Raw genomic sequence first — 15493 nt, forward strand, 5'->3', positions numbered from 1 at the left:
GCCAGCTTGCTTAAAACTAACGCACTGTCGTGCATGCGGGGTAGCGGGGATTGCGTTCAGATTTGTCTGTGGATGCTTTGCACATTTTGTGTTTGCTTTTCGTAACCTTAGTTGAAGGCACTGTTGCAGAGGTGAAGCATCTTGTGTTTAAAAAGCTGTAGCTGGTCTTCCTTTAAAAATTAAACACGAGTAGAAAAGTGTAATTCCTTGCTGATAAAATGCAGTCCCATCACTGCGCCGTGCAAACAAAGATTAAAACCCCCCCACCGTAATGGTTTTGACAGGTAACGGTAACGAGGAAAGTCAGGAAGCGACCGGAGCCGACTTCAGACTGCGACTCCTCTCCAGCCAAGCCGTACGAGCAGAAGCCGTACGAGCGCCTGCAGCAGACGCCCTCGCTGCTCCCGCTCGCGCAGCCCGCACAGCTGCCCATCGCCAGCCCCCCGCCGGAGACCACCCCCAGCCGGCCGATGCCGCCCGAAGCGCGGCGCCTGATCGTCAACAAGAACGCGGGGGAGACGCTGCTGCAGCGGGCAGCACGCCTGGGCTATGAGGTGAGGCTCCCTCGGTGCCCTGGGGGATGATGGGTTTTTTTGGGGGTTTTTTTGGGTTTTTTTGTTGTTTTTTTTTTCCTTTTGAAATTTCAAAAGTTAAAATCCTCTTCATGGTTTTATAGGTGGGAAATTCTGCGATTTATCAGCTTTCGGTTGGGTCATTGAAACTTGTAGCCCCTGTTCCCCTGCTGCTTTCCCTTCCCTGGTGTGTGGGGTTTGGAGGCAGGTTGCTGTGGGAATGACTCCACAGCACTGCTGGGTCAGCTGGCAGGGATGTGGGGTGAGCACCATCCCCTGGGAATGAGCAAAGGGTAAAGTTTTATTGGTAACCCTCGCTTCCCTTCAAATATAAACCATCTGCAAACAGAACGAATGTATTTTTTTTTTTTGCCCTCCCAAGTAATCTTTATGGTGATCTTTAATGAGCTGTATGTTTTCTGCTTTTGTTGTTTGTGAAGAGCGTGTAGTTTAGGAGAAGGGTTTTATTTTTGTTCTTCTCTCCAAGGAGTATCTGGTATGTGACACAGGATGTAGCACTTGGAGTGTCCTCTTGCATGATCAGACGCTTCATAGGAGCACTCTGCATGCTTTATACTCGGCGTCTGGAGCTGCTTGGTGTAGCTGGAACAATGTTGACTAATGAAAGGGGCCCCCTGTTGCTACAAAAATCAGAAACCGATGAATCCCTTAGCTCTGCCGTTTTGAAGCACACTTTTATTGGGGAAATATGGGCATGTAGGTATGAGCGTCATTGTTGCTCCATTTCAGATCTGGTGCAGCGGTGTTTCATTGCAGGGAGTGATGGCTGAGCATGGCTGCAGGGTTTGCTGTCCTGCTGAGAGGGCTGCTTGGACCTTGCAGCTGGGCTTGAGCCCCACGTGGGAAGATGGCATCAGCCCAGGTCCAGGTGGGGCCTGCCCAGCCTTGGGGATTTGCTGAAACCTTGAAATGCCCTTTGTATAGCTGGAAAGAGCTTTGTGTGGAGCAAGACCTTGTCCCGGTCTGGAAAGCAGAGTTTATTGGAAGGGTTCTGTTTACCTTAGACAAAGGCTTCTTCTAACCCAGGGCACTTCATCTCTAGCTGGGAGAGGTGTTTGTTACAGCATTGCTATGGTGTTCTCTGATTGAAATGGTTTGATTTTCTGTGGGTGCAAAATCAAAATGTGCTGTAGCATGTGCTCCAAGCTATTGGTGTGTATCTTCTTCCTGCATGGGGTCTGTCAGGGTGAGTATGCTTGGGCACTCAGCTTTCTGTGACCAGCACCTCTGCTGAGCACAGCTCAATGGGAGCAGCTCCCAAACTTGGTGATGGGCTGATGTCTTGCTCAAGCAGAGGCCCAGGGCTCTCCATTTGCTTTGAAAGCAGGAGCTCTCTGCGATCAGATTGGCTGGTTGCAGAAAGCTGGGGAAACATCCAGGCTCACCAAGGTGTGGGTAACATTGTGTGCATAACATTGTGTGCCATCATGCCTTCCCATTGTCAGCTGGTTGGGGATTTTCATTTTCTGACTTGAATTCACCCAAAAGTCAGGTGAATACCATATTTTTAATAGGCTTAAATATTCAGCTCGTTTGATTGGATTGTTCAGGTGGTGTTGGCGTCGCAGCAGTTGGTTCTGTTGCTGGTAGAATGCAGGGCAGGGAAAGAGCCCAGTCCATGCACCCAAAGTGCTGCCAGAATCTGATGTTGTCTGTGTTTTTCAAGGCTCAGAGGGGTGGGTGTCTGTGCCGCCCTGTTGGAGCTCTGTTTGAGCTGTGATAGTTTGATCATCCTTGGAAGCTCCATAGCTGAGGGGTTTTCCTGGATAGCGATAGATAGATAGATAGATAGATAGATAGATAGAGAGACTGCTGGAGTTAGTAGAGAGCTGAATTTCCTCTGTCTGCACAAAGAATGAGAATGGCCAAGAAATAAGAAAATGTTAAAAAAAAAAAAAAAGGAAGAAAAATCTGTATGAATCAAGGTATTACACTGATCTGTGACCTGTGGCAAGTATCTGTGACCTACCTGTGGCAGGTCAGTTTTCTGCCACCCCTGTTAGCAGGGCAGCAGCCTCTGGTGGGCACACGGGGGCTTGCCTGGCTGCTGTGATGGCAGCCCGGTGGCCCTTTGCCAGCTCAGAGGCAGGGGAGGCAGGAGTTAGCATAGTCAGGGCCACAGAGGGAGCCGAGTGCTGATTCAGGACTGGAGCTGGAAGCGGCTGGCACCGCAGGGCACCACCAAGCCCTGGCAGGAATGCCGTATGGCCCTGAGACCGGATGAGCTCGTGCCTGCCCTTGGCAGCCTGCCTGCCTTTGCAGCAGGGATGCCCTGAGGCTGTGCAGAGATCCCACTCCAAACCCTTCAGCACGCAGAGGTGCTGGCAAGCTCTGTGTATCGCTCCTGGACCCATGGGGAGCCCAGATGCTGTGAGGCCACGAGCCTGTGTCCTGCTCTCAGTGCCACGGTGCAGATGTGCCCTGGATCACCGCAGGAAGCAGGAGGCGAGCGGATACGACTTTGTGTGTAAAGCTGACGCGAGTGTGAAATGTCGAAGGAGAAGTGTGGCTTGTGTCTGCTCAGATAAATTGCAGGGCTGCAGCCAGCAAGGCTACTTAAAGACTGTGCAGCAAATGGTCTTCGGCCCTGGAAATCCCTGATGAAGCTGGTGGGAAGCTTTGCCTTTCCCTTCCTAGGCTTCTGTGGCAGGCCGTGCTTCAGCAGGATGTTACCAACTCATCTCAGTGTATGGCCGCTCTCGAATCCATCCTGCTTTCCCCATTTGAAACAAATGACTTGAGATAATGGTAGTCTTAAAACTGTAATTTACTTTTTGTGAAGAGGGAATTACAGGGAGTGTAGAGTCCTTTTGGGAGAAAAATTACAAAAGGCTTGTGTAATGAATTTGATGTGAGAGGAAACACTGGCTGCCTTTCTGCTTTTTGGATGTGCTGGTTTTGGCTGGGGTAGGGTTAATTCTCTTCCCAGTGGCTGGTATGGGGCGGTGTTTTGGATTTGTGCTGAACACGGTGATGATAATATAGGGATGTTTTTGTTACTGCTGAGCAGGGCTTACACAGAACCAAGGTCTTTCCCGCTTTTCCTACTGCCACACTGGTGAGGAGACACAGCCAGGACAGGTGACCCAGTGTGACCAAAGGGATATTCCAGACCGTCTGACACCACGGCTCAGTGTATAAAGCTGGGGAGGGAAGGGGGGGATGTTTGGAGTGATGTTTTTCTCCCCAAGTCTCTGATAAGTGGGATGGGGCCCTGCTCTCCTGGAGATGGCTGAACCCCTGCCCAGCCATGGGAAGCAGTGAATGAATTCTTTGTTTTGCTTTGCTTGTGTGCATGGCTTTTGCTTTCCCTATTAAACTGTCTTTATCTCAGCCCGCAAGTTTTCCACCTTTGACCCCTGTGATTCTCTGATTCTCCCTCTGGTCCTGCTGGTGGGGGAGTGAGTGAGTTGGCTGTCTGGGCCTTGGCTGGGGTGAAACCATGACAGTGGACTAGGAAAGTTCCCTCATCAGTTTGTTATTAAATCCTTCCTGGGAAGGCAGGCAGTGAAATTAGCGGGATGTGTGATAGGGAGTTTAAGCACATGTGAGGGCAGGGCTTATCCAGGCATGGGGAGTTCCCAGTGCCACTGCCACAGGAGCAGAATCTCCAGAGCACCATCCTGTCCCTGCACAGCTCCCATAGGGCTCCTGAATCCTGCCCAGGAGTGGACATCACTTGAGGGGTTTGGTGTGATGCTGGGGAAATGTTAAGGCTCAGCGAATAATGCCTGACCCAAGGGCTGTGTTCCCAGGTTGGGTGTGGGGGAATAGTGCCCCTTGGGGCCTGGGAGGTGCTCTGGACCTCTTCCCCTGGAAAAGGAGTACATAAGAAGGGCAGCTCCTTGCCTATGAGGATGGACCATGCATGTGCGCATAAGTGCATACTTGGACATAGCTTTTTTGCAGTTTGGCTAAGAAACTGCAAGCAGCAGAGTGGAGGTGTCTGGTTGTGTTCTAGTTTGACTCTGGATTAACTGTGAATGATTTTCAGAATGCTGGTTTAAATAGAGCACCTGAACAGGCATTAAGTTGCCCTGTGGCACTCTCACAGCCTTCCCCAAGCCTTAGCGAGAAATGCTTGTGAAACCAAAAGTGTGTTTGTGGCACCACATGTTCCTGTATTTGGCAGTGGTGGCTAATTTTTTTGTAAATTGAATAAATCATGTTAAAAAAAGTTAATGAGGCATTTAATTAATTAACAATGTAGAGTTTTATGGTCTTTATGGTTACATTTTGTGGTTAATGACATTCTTCTTATAGCCTCTTAACACAGAATTGCCCGACAAAATTAGCTTTTTTGTCCAGTAGTAGGTATTCCACCCTAGGACAAGCCTTTCCTCTTTACAAAAATAGATGAAACATCTTTTATTTTGAGTTGCAAAGTCTATTTTAAATGGTAACTGCATGCTAAAAGTGGTGCTGAATACAGCAGCTGCTTCTGCTACCTATATCCGTCTGCTAATTTGCCTGGCAGGGTGGTCTGGTTTTGAGGGAAAATTTGTACCTCCGGAGTATAATTTTGCACAGCCCTTTCTTATGGGCTTGAGCATGTGCAGGGTAAAGAGCATCCATTCTGGATGGATTTTTTGCCTTTGGGCTGATCAGCAGGCGTGTTCAGAGCCCCTGTTTGGTGGGAGGTGGGGCTGTGGGGGTCCCGGTGGTGGGGACATTGGGATAGGTGGGTGCATCCCCCCTGGCAGGTGGAGGGGATGCTCTGGAGCATGGGACAGGCAGCTCATTAGCTCTCAACTCTAGCCTGGTTGATGAGGGCCTGCTAAAAGAGCAGCTTCATGCTGTATCCTGGATACCAGCTCTCGAGTCAGGTGTACCCAGAGCACAGATTATTGCGGGCTTTCCGGTTTATTTTGAAACGGGAGGAATAAATGCACTGTGCCCGACGTCATTTTATTCTCTTCTTTTGGCAAAACAAGCACTCGCCCCCTCCGTGCCGTATCTGGCTTTGCAAGGATGTCACTCAAATGCAAAATTAATGGTTTACCGCTAATCTGGGAACTGGGGGCTATTTTGTGCACTGAGCATCTCTTAGAAATGTGTTTTGTTTTGTTTTGCCTTCTTTTGCATCCTACACAAGCTGAGGAAGAGTTGCACCATCCTAAATTTTTGGTTGAGTGATGGAGCAGTCATTGTTCCAAGGCTGCACGGCAGCACAGAGCTGAGCCTGGCCCAGGCTCTGGAGTGTGGTGTATTTGACTGCAAGATGAATTGTGTTAAATTCACATGGCTTCCTGCGGTGCCGGGCTCGTTATTGGAACCTGGCGCCTGGCTTTACTTCTGCATACAGAAAACTGGGGTGGGTGAAAATGGGATTTCCCCGATCTCGATAGAGCCAGGCTGGTTTTTGTTTGCTGATAGCAAACCATCCTTTATGTGTCTTAAATGTGTTTTGTTTCGGGTCATGCACTTTTTCTTTTTAAAATCAAACTGACGTTGGCTGCGCTGCTGTTGCACTTGCAGAATTTTCTGTTACAAAGATGCAGATGTAAGAGTAACAACCTTCCCACTAGCTTTACATGTAGAAGTTCTCAGAAGTGGAACGTTGTGACTTTTGTCTGTGAAATTTTTATGTTCTCCCTCTGTGACAATTCCTGATATTGGGGGTTACAGGGTCCTGCAGAACATGGAGCTCTCAGTGTCTCTTTGACCAAATGAATCTGCTTAGAGAAGTTGTGGTCTCTGCTGTGTCTCCTGAACAGACAGGACTGTCAACAGCTCCCCTTTTTATTTTCTTTCTGACTGACCCATCTCATAGAGGGTAACTTAACATATCACGGGGATTTTGTCTTTAGCCCGCTTCTCCTTCAAGCAGAGAAATCTGCGCATTTACACAGCAAGAAATAACTTGATGTTCATCTGTTTTCCTTGATGTTTCCAGGAAGTGGTTCTGTATTGTTTGGAAAGCAAGGCGTGTGATGTGAATCATCGTGACAACGCGGGTTACTGTGCCCTGCACGAGGCCTGCGCCAGGGGCTGGCTGAGCATCGTGCGGCATCTCCTCGAGTACGGCGCGGACGTCAACTGCAGTGCGCAGGATGGGACCAGGTTAGCAGCACCCCCGGCCCTGCACCGCCTCCCTTCCCTCTGTGCCTCTCCTTTAGCCTCCCCTTGTCCTGCCTCCCCACCCCAAACACTCAGAGCAGGTAGCGCTGCCTCACTGCTGGCCCTCAGGCAGGGGCGCGCAGTGCTGCGTGACCTCCTCTGCTCTCCGCTTAATAAAGCACTGGGGACACGCTTCTGTTGTGACTCGAGTTCAGCGTCATTCCTTTTTTCTTCTGGGAATTTTAATAAGTTGTGCTTTGGTTGGTTTTTGTTCGTCAGTGGAATTGCCAGCTGCAGGGCAGGAAGGAGTGATACTTGAGCTGCAGCCCTGCTCATGTGCCCTCCAGGTCCTTTGAGTTGTGCCAGAAGAGTGGAGTTTGCCTTGTTAGCAGGGTTACTTTTGAGAGCACTTCAGCCTTTTGTGGCGGTCGGGTGTGTGAGTCCTGTATATGCTGTATAAAAATGTTGTTTGCTGAACTGTTAAACTATCTGCTCATTTGATATTTCGGATTTAGTTTTTCTTTTTTTTTTTTTTTTCCTTTTTTTAATCCCGAATTAGCCTTTTTTTTTTTTTTCGTTTCCTTCACAGAATGGTGGGGGTGCTTAGTTCCTGTGCTGGCAGAATAGATAACGAGCTTTTCTTTTTAGCTTTGTGGATAAAAAAATGCTGCTCCGGACCTTTTTTTAAACCTTCTTGTGTATCTCCAAAAGCACCTCTTTGACCACCTCTGTGAGGCTGACCTTGGGGTAACTCGTCCTAAGCATATGCAGAGCGTTATTCAGTCTGTGCATTTTGGGGACAGGTCGCTTTGTATTCTTCGAATCTCCTGCAGCTTGTTATCTTAAATGGTTTATCTCCTTCCCTATCACCATCCAAATAGCCAGGGAGGTAAAATTAGCGTAACTAAGAGCCTGCTTCTTTTGTTTTTAAGCTCTTTATTTATTAACTTGGGAAGGGAGGAGTCAGGAAAACAAAAAGAGGTCTGGTTGGGATGGTCCATTAAAAATCCATGATGGTCCATTGTTCCCGGCCCATCACCAGCCCATCAGAGCCCAAAGGAAAGCTTTTTGGAGAAACATTAAAACCCCGACTGGATTGTCAGATTCCTCCTCTGTCGCCCAAGTCTTTGTAAGGGTTCTGAGCTCACCAGGCTGACACAAACAGCCTCGCATTTTCTGCTGCCTTCAGCTTTAATACGTGACCTGTGCAACAGCGGTGAGTTACCAAAAAAGAATCCTAAATTATTTTTGTCTCACTCGCTGGAATAACCTATATAGAAAATTATCCCTGGGAAGTGTCTGAGCAATCTTAATCACCCGCCAGTTCAGAGTCCACCTTTGATTTCTAGTCACAGATGGAGCTGATTTTCAAGAAAGAAACTTGGCCAGTGTACCCTGAAAAGTTGTTTTTGGGAAAATGGATTTTAGAAGTGAACATAATGATGATCTGATCATAGATGGTAATGTCAGAACTCAGCGTGCTGTTGCCTCTCTTTTCTGAGGGCAGACTTACTTTTCATTTGGAAAGCTGCCCAACAGACAGCAAGAATCCAAAACACAACTATTATACAGAGGAAAGATGGTCTGAGTTGGGCAGGACAGAGAGCAGAAGCTTCTGTAAGGAACTTTGGATCTGTGTCATGCACTGTCTTTTGGCAGGATCGAACTTCTCTGTCTCTGTAGAGTAAGTCAGGACATTCATAAGGTAAATCCCATTTCTCTCTTGAAAGTTTTTCTCCTTTAAATTTTACAAGGAAAGATGTGTCAGTCTTCCTCAGCTGTGTGGCTTTCAAAATTAAATTCCAGAACATGTTCGACCCTTAGAAATACAGTAGTCTTAACAAGAACAACAACAAAAAAAAACCCAAACCAAAACCCAAAAAGCACATCATCAAAGACTTGTCCTTCTCCCCTGCTTTTTTAATGACTCTGAATATGCTTTTTATTTTCCCCTCTGCCACCACCTGTCGGAAGATACTTTTGGTCGTGCTGTGGAAGCTGTGAAGCCTGCAGACAGCGGCAGTGGGTGTGTGTGGTTCTGTTCAGCCTGTTGATGTAGAGGAGTGATGTGGCTGCGGTGCAGCTGTGAGCACAGCTGTGCTGGTGAGGCAGCTCGGGGGTCACCTGCAGCTCTCTGGGCTCTGTGCCTTGCTGCCTCTGCCGTCAGCTTTTTGGAGGACACCCTGAAAAGTTGTGAGGATACGGCTTTGGTCTGTCCAGGATGTCCGTGCGAATGTGAAGGATGCGGGAAAGTTCTGTGGAGTTTGTGGATCTCTCTCGGTCCTGCCTGAAGTGCTGCGGGTGCTCTGAGCAGCGTGCTGGCTTTGCACTGTGTGTTTTGGGATGAGGCAGGCGTTCAGCCTCTGGTTCCTCATGGTATCAGAAATCCCGGTGAAGCCAGAGACAAACAAAATCGCCAGGCTGGTGTAGGGGCAAGGAGGAGACAGTGTTTGGGGGTGTAGGAGTGGTGCAGTCCTTCCCTTCACCCCGGCTCGGCACAGGATGTTCCTCTCTGCCCTATTCACAGCACATCTGGCCAGGCTAAATGTGGTAGGTCTTGGATGTTTTTCCCCTTAAACTCTATGCTGATAGACCACATGCAGTGCCTGCAGACCCTGAATACACAAGCACTCTGCTGCTCAATTAGTGCCTAATCAAAGATTATTGTAGAACCCGGAGATCTTTAAGACCTGTCTCCGAGGTGCTGCAGTCACTAAGGGCTCTTAATCGTCTTACCTATAAATAATAATAGACCGTGCTTAAGAGGTGAGAGCTTCCCTTCCCTGACAGGACCCCACTAAGTGCAGTAGCTCGACTAGGGGTGTTGGAGCTGGCATTAGCAAGGCTGTTTGCCGCCTGTATTTGGCCTTATCTTGCTGTTCTCCTCTTACCTCTGCGGCTGAATCCGTGCCATTATAGAAGCAAAGCCACATGCCAAAAATGCAGACGTCCCCTGCCTGTTAGCGAGGGCTCCACGTTGCTTCAGAGTTCGTTCTCTAGATTCATTCTCTGCAGCCAGTTCTGCTGTATCCTTCCCGCTGGCAGCTGATGAGCTCAGCCTTTTTTATTTTTTATCCCTGCGAGGACCGTGCCAAGATGGCTCTCTTCCTGTGTCCTTTCAGCTGGGCTTGGCAGAGCCATACCTTCCAGCAGCTAATTGCGTTAAAGGAGAGTCAGCCTGCGTAGCTGCCCTCCTGCATCTCCTGCCTTGCCTCTTCCGTGGGGCAGCCTCGCGTAACGGGGAGGATGGAAATAAAAACCAAACGCCAAAGCATGGCACTGCTCAGCGCGTTAGAGACCTCTCACTGCAGTGAGGAGAATTCTGGTGGTGCCTGAAAGGCTGAGAGCAAACCCTGACTGCTCTAAATAGTTTATAATTTTGGTGGTGGAATGATAAACCCCCAGTGAAATGTTTTCTTAACTCTAGTGGCAGTAAAAATAGTAGGAAGATTTCGGCAGTACACAAGAGAGGGTTGAGATGTGTGTCTTTTGTAGGATATTGCAGCTCTCGAATGTCCCCAGATCCTTCTGGGGCCTTTTGAAGGGTTTGTTTTAGAAACGAGCTGTGCAACGTTAACTGTACCATTAGGGATAGAGAGAGTGTTTATTTCCACGATGCTCAGGGTGGAAGAGATTGTATGGCAAAGCAGCTCAGGAGAGGACTCCCAGGGATCTTCTTTTATTTTCACATCTGAAAAAGTTGCCTATTCCAGTAGTTGCTTTTGCATCCTACAAAGAGGATGGTTAAGCTCTGCCAAGACTGAAGAATACTCCCTCCTCTGCTGGCCCTGCTGGGAGAAGCAAACAAATAGCTGTGCCTTTGCATGGTTCCGCTCGTGAGCTTGCCAAGAAGCTGTTCTAGCCAGTAAAAGAGTCTGTCAGCGCTCTGTTTTGGCCTTTTCTCCCTTAACTTATCTATGGGGAATCTCCTTCCCCCCTCCCCCCTCCCCCCTCCACCCCATCCCCGCCAGTGTTTTCTTTCCTTCCTTCTATTTATTGTTCTTCCTTTTTCCGCACTGCTTTACTACGCCTTTCCTTCCCCATGCCTCTATAAATTCCCCTCTCATGCCCAGGCAGCCTCCCTGTGTACTCTCAGATGACGAATCTGGTTCTGCCTGCCCCGCTGCCTCTGTCTGCAGCACCACGTTGGGCTTGGTGACCTGTAAAAAGGCAGGAGGAGGTTCCATCACAGCCTTACAGCCCATGTGCTGCAATTTTTCCTTCCTGGGGAATGCCCAGGCACCCTTTAATAAACTCGTCTGAGTGTCGTTAAATCAATTGAAACACTGGGCGGTGATTTAGATGCTGTTTTTAATAAGTTAAGGGATCATCTTGAATTCATTACTGCTTGAAAAGCCACTTAGGTAAGTCCTCTTAAAAAAAAAACCCCAAACACACACAAGAAAACCCACAAACCAGTAATCCCACAACACTCCTCAACCTCTCCCAGAACCAGAAAATTGTAATTCTGAAAAAAATTTAAAAAGAATTCAAAATTAAAGACTCCAGTAAAGCGAGGAAGTGGGGGATAAAGAGCATTCCCAGCACTTGGCAACAGTCTGATCTGCTCCTGGTGCCTGTTGCCAGACTTTCAGCCAGGGATGCTTCATGCCCAGTGGGGGACAGGAGGGTTTGCAGCAAGGCTGACCTTTCCTGCTGTAGATGCTCAGAGTGCCATGACCCAGCAGCTCAGGCCTCAGATGCTTGCTGACAGCAAGAAACACCTGATACTTCTGTAGCCTCTGTTATTTGTTGCCTCCTGCTTGGTGTCACCCAGGATGTGACACTGTGATGTGGCATTGACCAGATCCTGGATGTGATGCTTCCCTGTGGGGAAGCACTGAGTCAGTAGGTGGAGGTGGGAGGGTGGGACTTCCACGGGAATCCCAGGAGTGCTGGCTCCTCCAACACTGTCTGTCTCAAAGGCATCAGTTTCAGTGTTATTTTAGAGACATTACCTCAGAAACTGAGAGGGGATATCCTGACCCTTTGCCAGTGAGATCCTCATAGACCTCTCCAGTCTTAAAATGTGAAGGTGGCTTTTCAAAGAGTGGTATCTTGGGCTTTGAAGGCGACCACATGTTGTGCTCTCTGCAGCCAAGGGTCTGAGGACTGGCACAAGCTGGACTGGGGACTGTGCTCAGCAGCTTGAGGACCACCTGCTTCTTCACTCTGTTGGTGCATGGGGTGTATGAGAGGCAGGTAGAATGGGATAAGCCCTCTTTCTGTAGGGAACAAGCCACCAAGTCCCCAAGTGCACCTCCTCAAGTCAGTATAATGTGCACATATCAAAACTGATACAACATGCAGCTTTCCAGCAAGATGGGTGCAAGCAAGAACCCTTCACATGTAGCAGATGTTAGTCACCCTAAATCAAGGCCTACTGGAAAGTACTTGGAGTAAATACATCTGGAACATCTTTTGAGACTTACCAGTCACCCTCCTTCCCCTCCTACCAGCAGTGCTGTGTGATAGATGGGAAAACTGTGGTGTGCCATCCTCTTCTGACTGATTTGACCCTCACCTCCTCTGTCCTGAGTTTTTGTGGATGCCAGGTCATGCCAAAGCAGTGGTGGCATGGAGGGGGCATTGCCCTGTGAGGCAGGAGTGGTGGGCTGTGACCTCTTGGCAGGAGGGAGTTGAAGCCCTGGTTGTCAGCTGAGCGTAGCTTGGCAGGTTGGGAGATGCAGCAGAGAAGTTCCCTTGGCTGTGCTTCCAGGTGACTTCCCCTGGTAACACCACTGTGAAAGCTTTCCAGGAAGGCAGTGTGTGATCCTGGTTAAAGTCCTTCCTTGTGTTTTCGTACGAGCTCCCTGAGAGCTTGAAAGCCTTGTTGGGGGCAGCAGTGTTTGCAGCCCAAAGGACGACTGTGCTGAGTTGGGCTGCCATGATCACTGTCCACGCCTTGGACTCTGCTTTTAGTTCCCTGTCTAAGGAAAAGATGGGATTTTAACACATCTTCATTAGTCTGAAGGATAATATGTTCTACTTCCAGACAACTCCTCGTTACGTATAATCAATTTTAAAGGCAAAAGTTAATGCGATTTATAATTAGCGATAAGGAATTCTAAACCTGGAATTGCAGGCCTGTGTATTAATGAATAATCCTTCTGAAGGCTCACAAAATCTATGTCTGAGCTTGTATAGATTGCTCATGCTGCATGAAATGCGTTAATTTCCGGGTGGACTACACTTAAAATAATATGTTTTTCTATTCTCTGATTAGAAGGGTTGAATTGTGCTGCAAATATATTCACAAGTACTGTTTAAAGAGGATGTTCTGCACAGAAGTTTAATTCCTAGCAAATTTTCATAACTTATTTCTGTGTACATAATTTAGGAGCTTCGGGTAACTGATTTCTGTGCTTGCCCAGAGGCAGGCTGAATGAGCCTTGCTCCACAACACGCTGTTAAATTGGCAGAGATTTGGAATGGTAGAGTGACTTGCAGCAAAATGATGTTTGTGAGGCTTCACACAAACTCCTGCTTTGTGTTACAGTGGTGTAATTATTTTACTGTCCCTCGAAAATGCGTGCAGAGAGGAATAGACGTAACAGAAATACGTGTCCTGAGAAGTCTGGCTGAAGACAAGAGGGGAGGGGGATGATGTGCAAGTAAAGCTGACAATAAGATGACTGGCAGCTATATTAATAGTGTTACTCTCTATAAATAACTTTTGATCTACAGTCAGAAGTTTCTTGTCAAAAACATTTGCATAATACTGTCGAGTCAAAATGTAACGCCGTGGTTTTCCTTTTATTTCACACCAGACCAATCCATGACGCGGTTGAGAACGACCACTTGGAAATTGTCCGCCTGTTGCTGTCCTATGGTGCTGATCCAACGCTTGCAACCTACTCTGGGAGGACCATCGTGAAAATGACCCACAGTGAGCTCATGGAGACCTTCCTCACAGGTCTGTGCCCACACTGCATGGGGCTTTCTGGTCCTGGCAGATGTTCCCTGTCCCCCAAAGTCCCTCCTGCCTGGCAGGGTGACTTCATGCCAGGGGGCCGTGGGTTGGGCTGGGCTGGGCTGCAGTAGCTCCCTCTTTGCCTGCAAAAACCCAGAGGCTGCAGGTGGGAAGCACAGCCATGCTTGGGGGCTCCTTCTAATTGAAACTCTTAATAAGTCATAAGGATTATTCCAGTGTCAGATTTGATAGGTGGGTAGGAGGTCAGCGGGCTGTTTCAGTGCCTTCAGTTTTCTGCTTGAAGTGAAAATAAGAATCTTGCCAATTCAAACAGATGTTTGTTAAACATACTTGTGTTTTCCCATGGTCTTGCTTTTTATCTTACACTATTTTTGGTTTTGCCAGTTCTGCCCTTGTTTTATATCTGAAATACTGTAAAAATATGTTGAAGGCTCTTGCCTTTAAACATATCCATGTTGTAACACGGTTTTAGGGATCTTTTTCCTCTTAGTTTTGGATGAAGACACTTGCATTCCCTAATAACTTACTTCTGAACATGTTTGCAGTGTTCATAGTCCATGAGTGTCAGAACTCATCTGTTTACCTGTTTAAATGGTGCAGTATAGAAGGCACACAGGTGTTTCAGGACTCCAGTAAAGTCTGTATCTTTAACTTCCTAGCATCCTGAATCCTAGTATCTTTTCATCAGTTCAGCTTGTAAATCTCCCAAATTATATCTGTAGAAAAGAACTACATCTTCTGAACATACCTGTATGGATAAACCTTTTTCATCAGCTTATTTGGGGCCGCAGTTTTACCCTCAAGTGGGTGTCCAGAATAATTGTGAAGGCCAAAAAATGTGGTACGCCCTACTTTCACAAAAATAAGATGCTGCTCTCATTACCTGAAGCTTAAGGTTGGGTCTGTCCCTGTTAGACCTTGGGTGATTATTTGATGTGGTGGGTCCTTATTTGATGTGGGGGAATGGTGTATATATGCTGTTGTTTGTGGCATGAGTGCCAGGAATATGGTGTGGGGTTTTTAGATGGTGTGGAGGACGCGTGTTGAGGCTCTGTGACACGCTGTCTCCTAACTTGCCAGCTTTTTGTTCTCATCAGTATGTTTTTGTTGTTGTTTTTCCCTCTCCAGAGTATTTAACTGACCTGCAAGGTCGAAGTGTTGATGACCCTGGTTTGTACTGGGATTTCTATGGCAGCTCTGTTTGTGGTGAGCAAATGTTGCCCTTTATTTCTTTGTATGAAGAGACTTTAAAAACACGGGGCACGTGGGGATGGGGGCTGTTTTGTTGTTGCGGTGGAGCAAGCTAGGAAGGAAGCAAACTGATTTTGTTTGCAGATCACGTCACTGGGGGGAAAAAAGCAAGACCTGTAACAGTCTTTTCATTGCTGACTTAGCACCTTTATTCAATTTTATTTAGATCCAAAAGATGAATCTGGATTTGATGTCTTGGCAAATCCTCCTGGCCCGGGTGATGAAGATGAAGATGGCTTCAGCGATGTGTTTGAATTTGAATTTTTGGATGAGCCTCCCTTACCGTGTTACAACATTCAAGTGTGTCTCTCTCAGGGGTAAGAACAAATACAGCTTTTGGGGTAAAAACAGCTGGGATGAGCAGCTTTTGTGTCAGTTGGGAAAATTGGCAGTTTGTGTCAGCTGGGAAAAGTGTATTTATGTAACATAAATGAGAGACCAATATTCTAACTGCTAAGGTTTTTTGGAAATAAACTAATAGGAGGTGAGAGGTGAAAAGGCTGGTTTGTCAGGGCTGAATTTTTACTGCCATATTCCCAAGTGATGTTTGAATACAAATTTCCTTTCCTCATCCCAGACTGGCATCTTGTTTATAATTTCTCGAAATAGAAGTGCTTCTAGCACTTAAATTTGGGTATCATGTTTGTAAGGTGTT

At 47.5% G+C, this 15493-nt stretch overlaps 1 protein-coding gene across 8 annotated transcripts in view; it reads left to right on the forward strand.

The window, feature by feature from the left end:
- The window catches only part of BCOR (BCL6 corepressor), an 81800-nt gene that overhangs the window by 64374 nt on the left and 1933 nt on the right, over positions 1–15493 (forward strand). For all 8 annotated transcript variants that reach the window (XM_088051574.1, XM_014251161.2, XM_014251155.2 and 5 more), the window contains 5 exons: positions 285–554; positions 6490–6656; positions 13424–13569; positions 14716–14793; positions 15005–15155. In XM_088051574.1, coding sequence (XP_087907700.1) covers positions 285–554; positions 6490–6656; positions 13424–13569; positions 14716–14793; positions 15005–15155 — 812 coding nt within the window. The remainder of the gene's footprint in view (positions 1–284; positions 555–6489; positions 6657–13423; positions 13570–14715; positions 14794–15004; positions 15156–15493) is intronic.

The sequence above is a fragment of the Pseudopodoces humilis genome, chromosome 2 (assembly GCF_049639895.1).
Source record: "Pseudopodoces humilis isolate 2021_Gansu_Grassland_sample_001 chromosome 2, ASM4963989v1, whole genome shotgun sequence".
Taxonomy (NCBI): Eukaryota; Metazoa; Chordata; class Aves; order Passeriformes; family Paridae; genus Pseudopodoces; species Pseudopodoces humilis.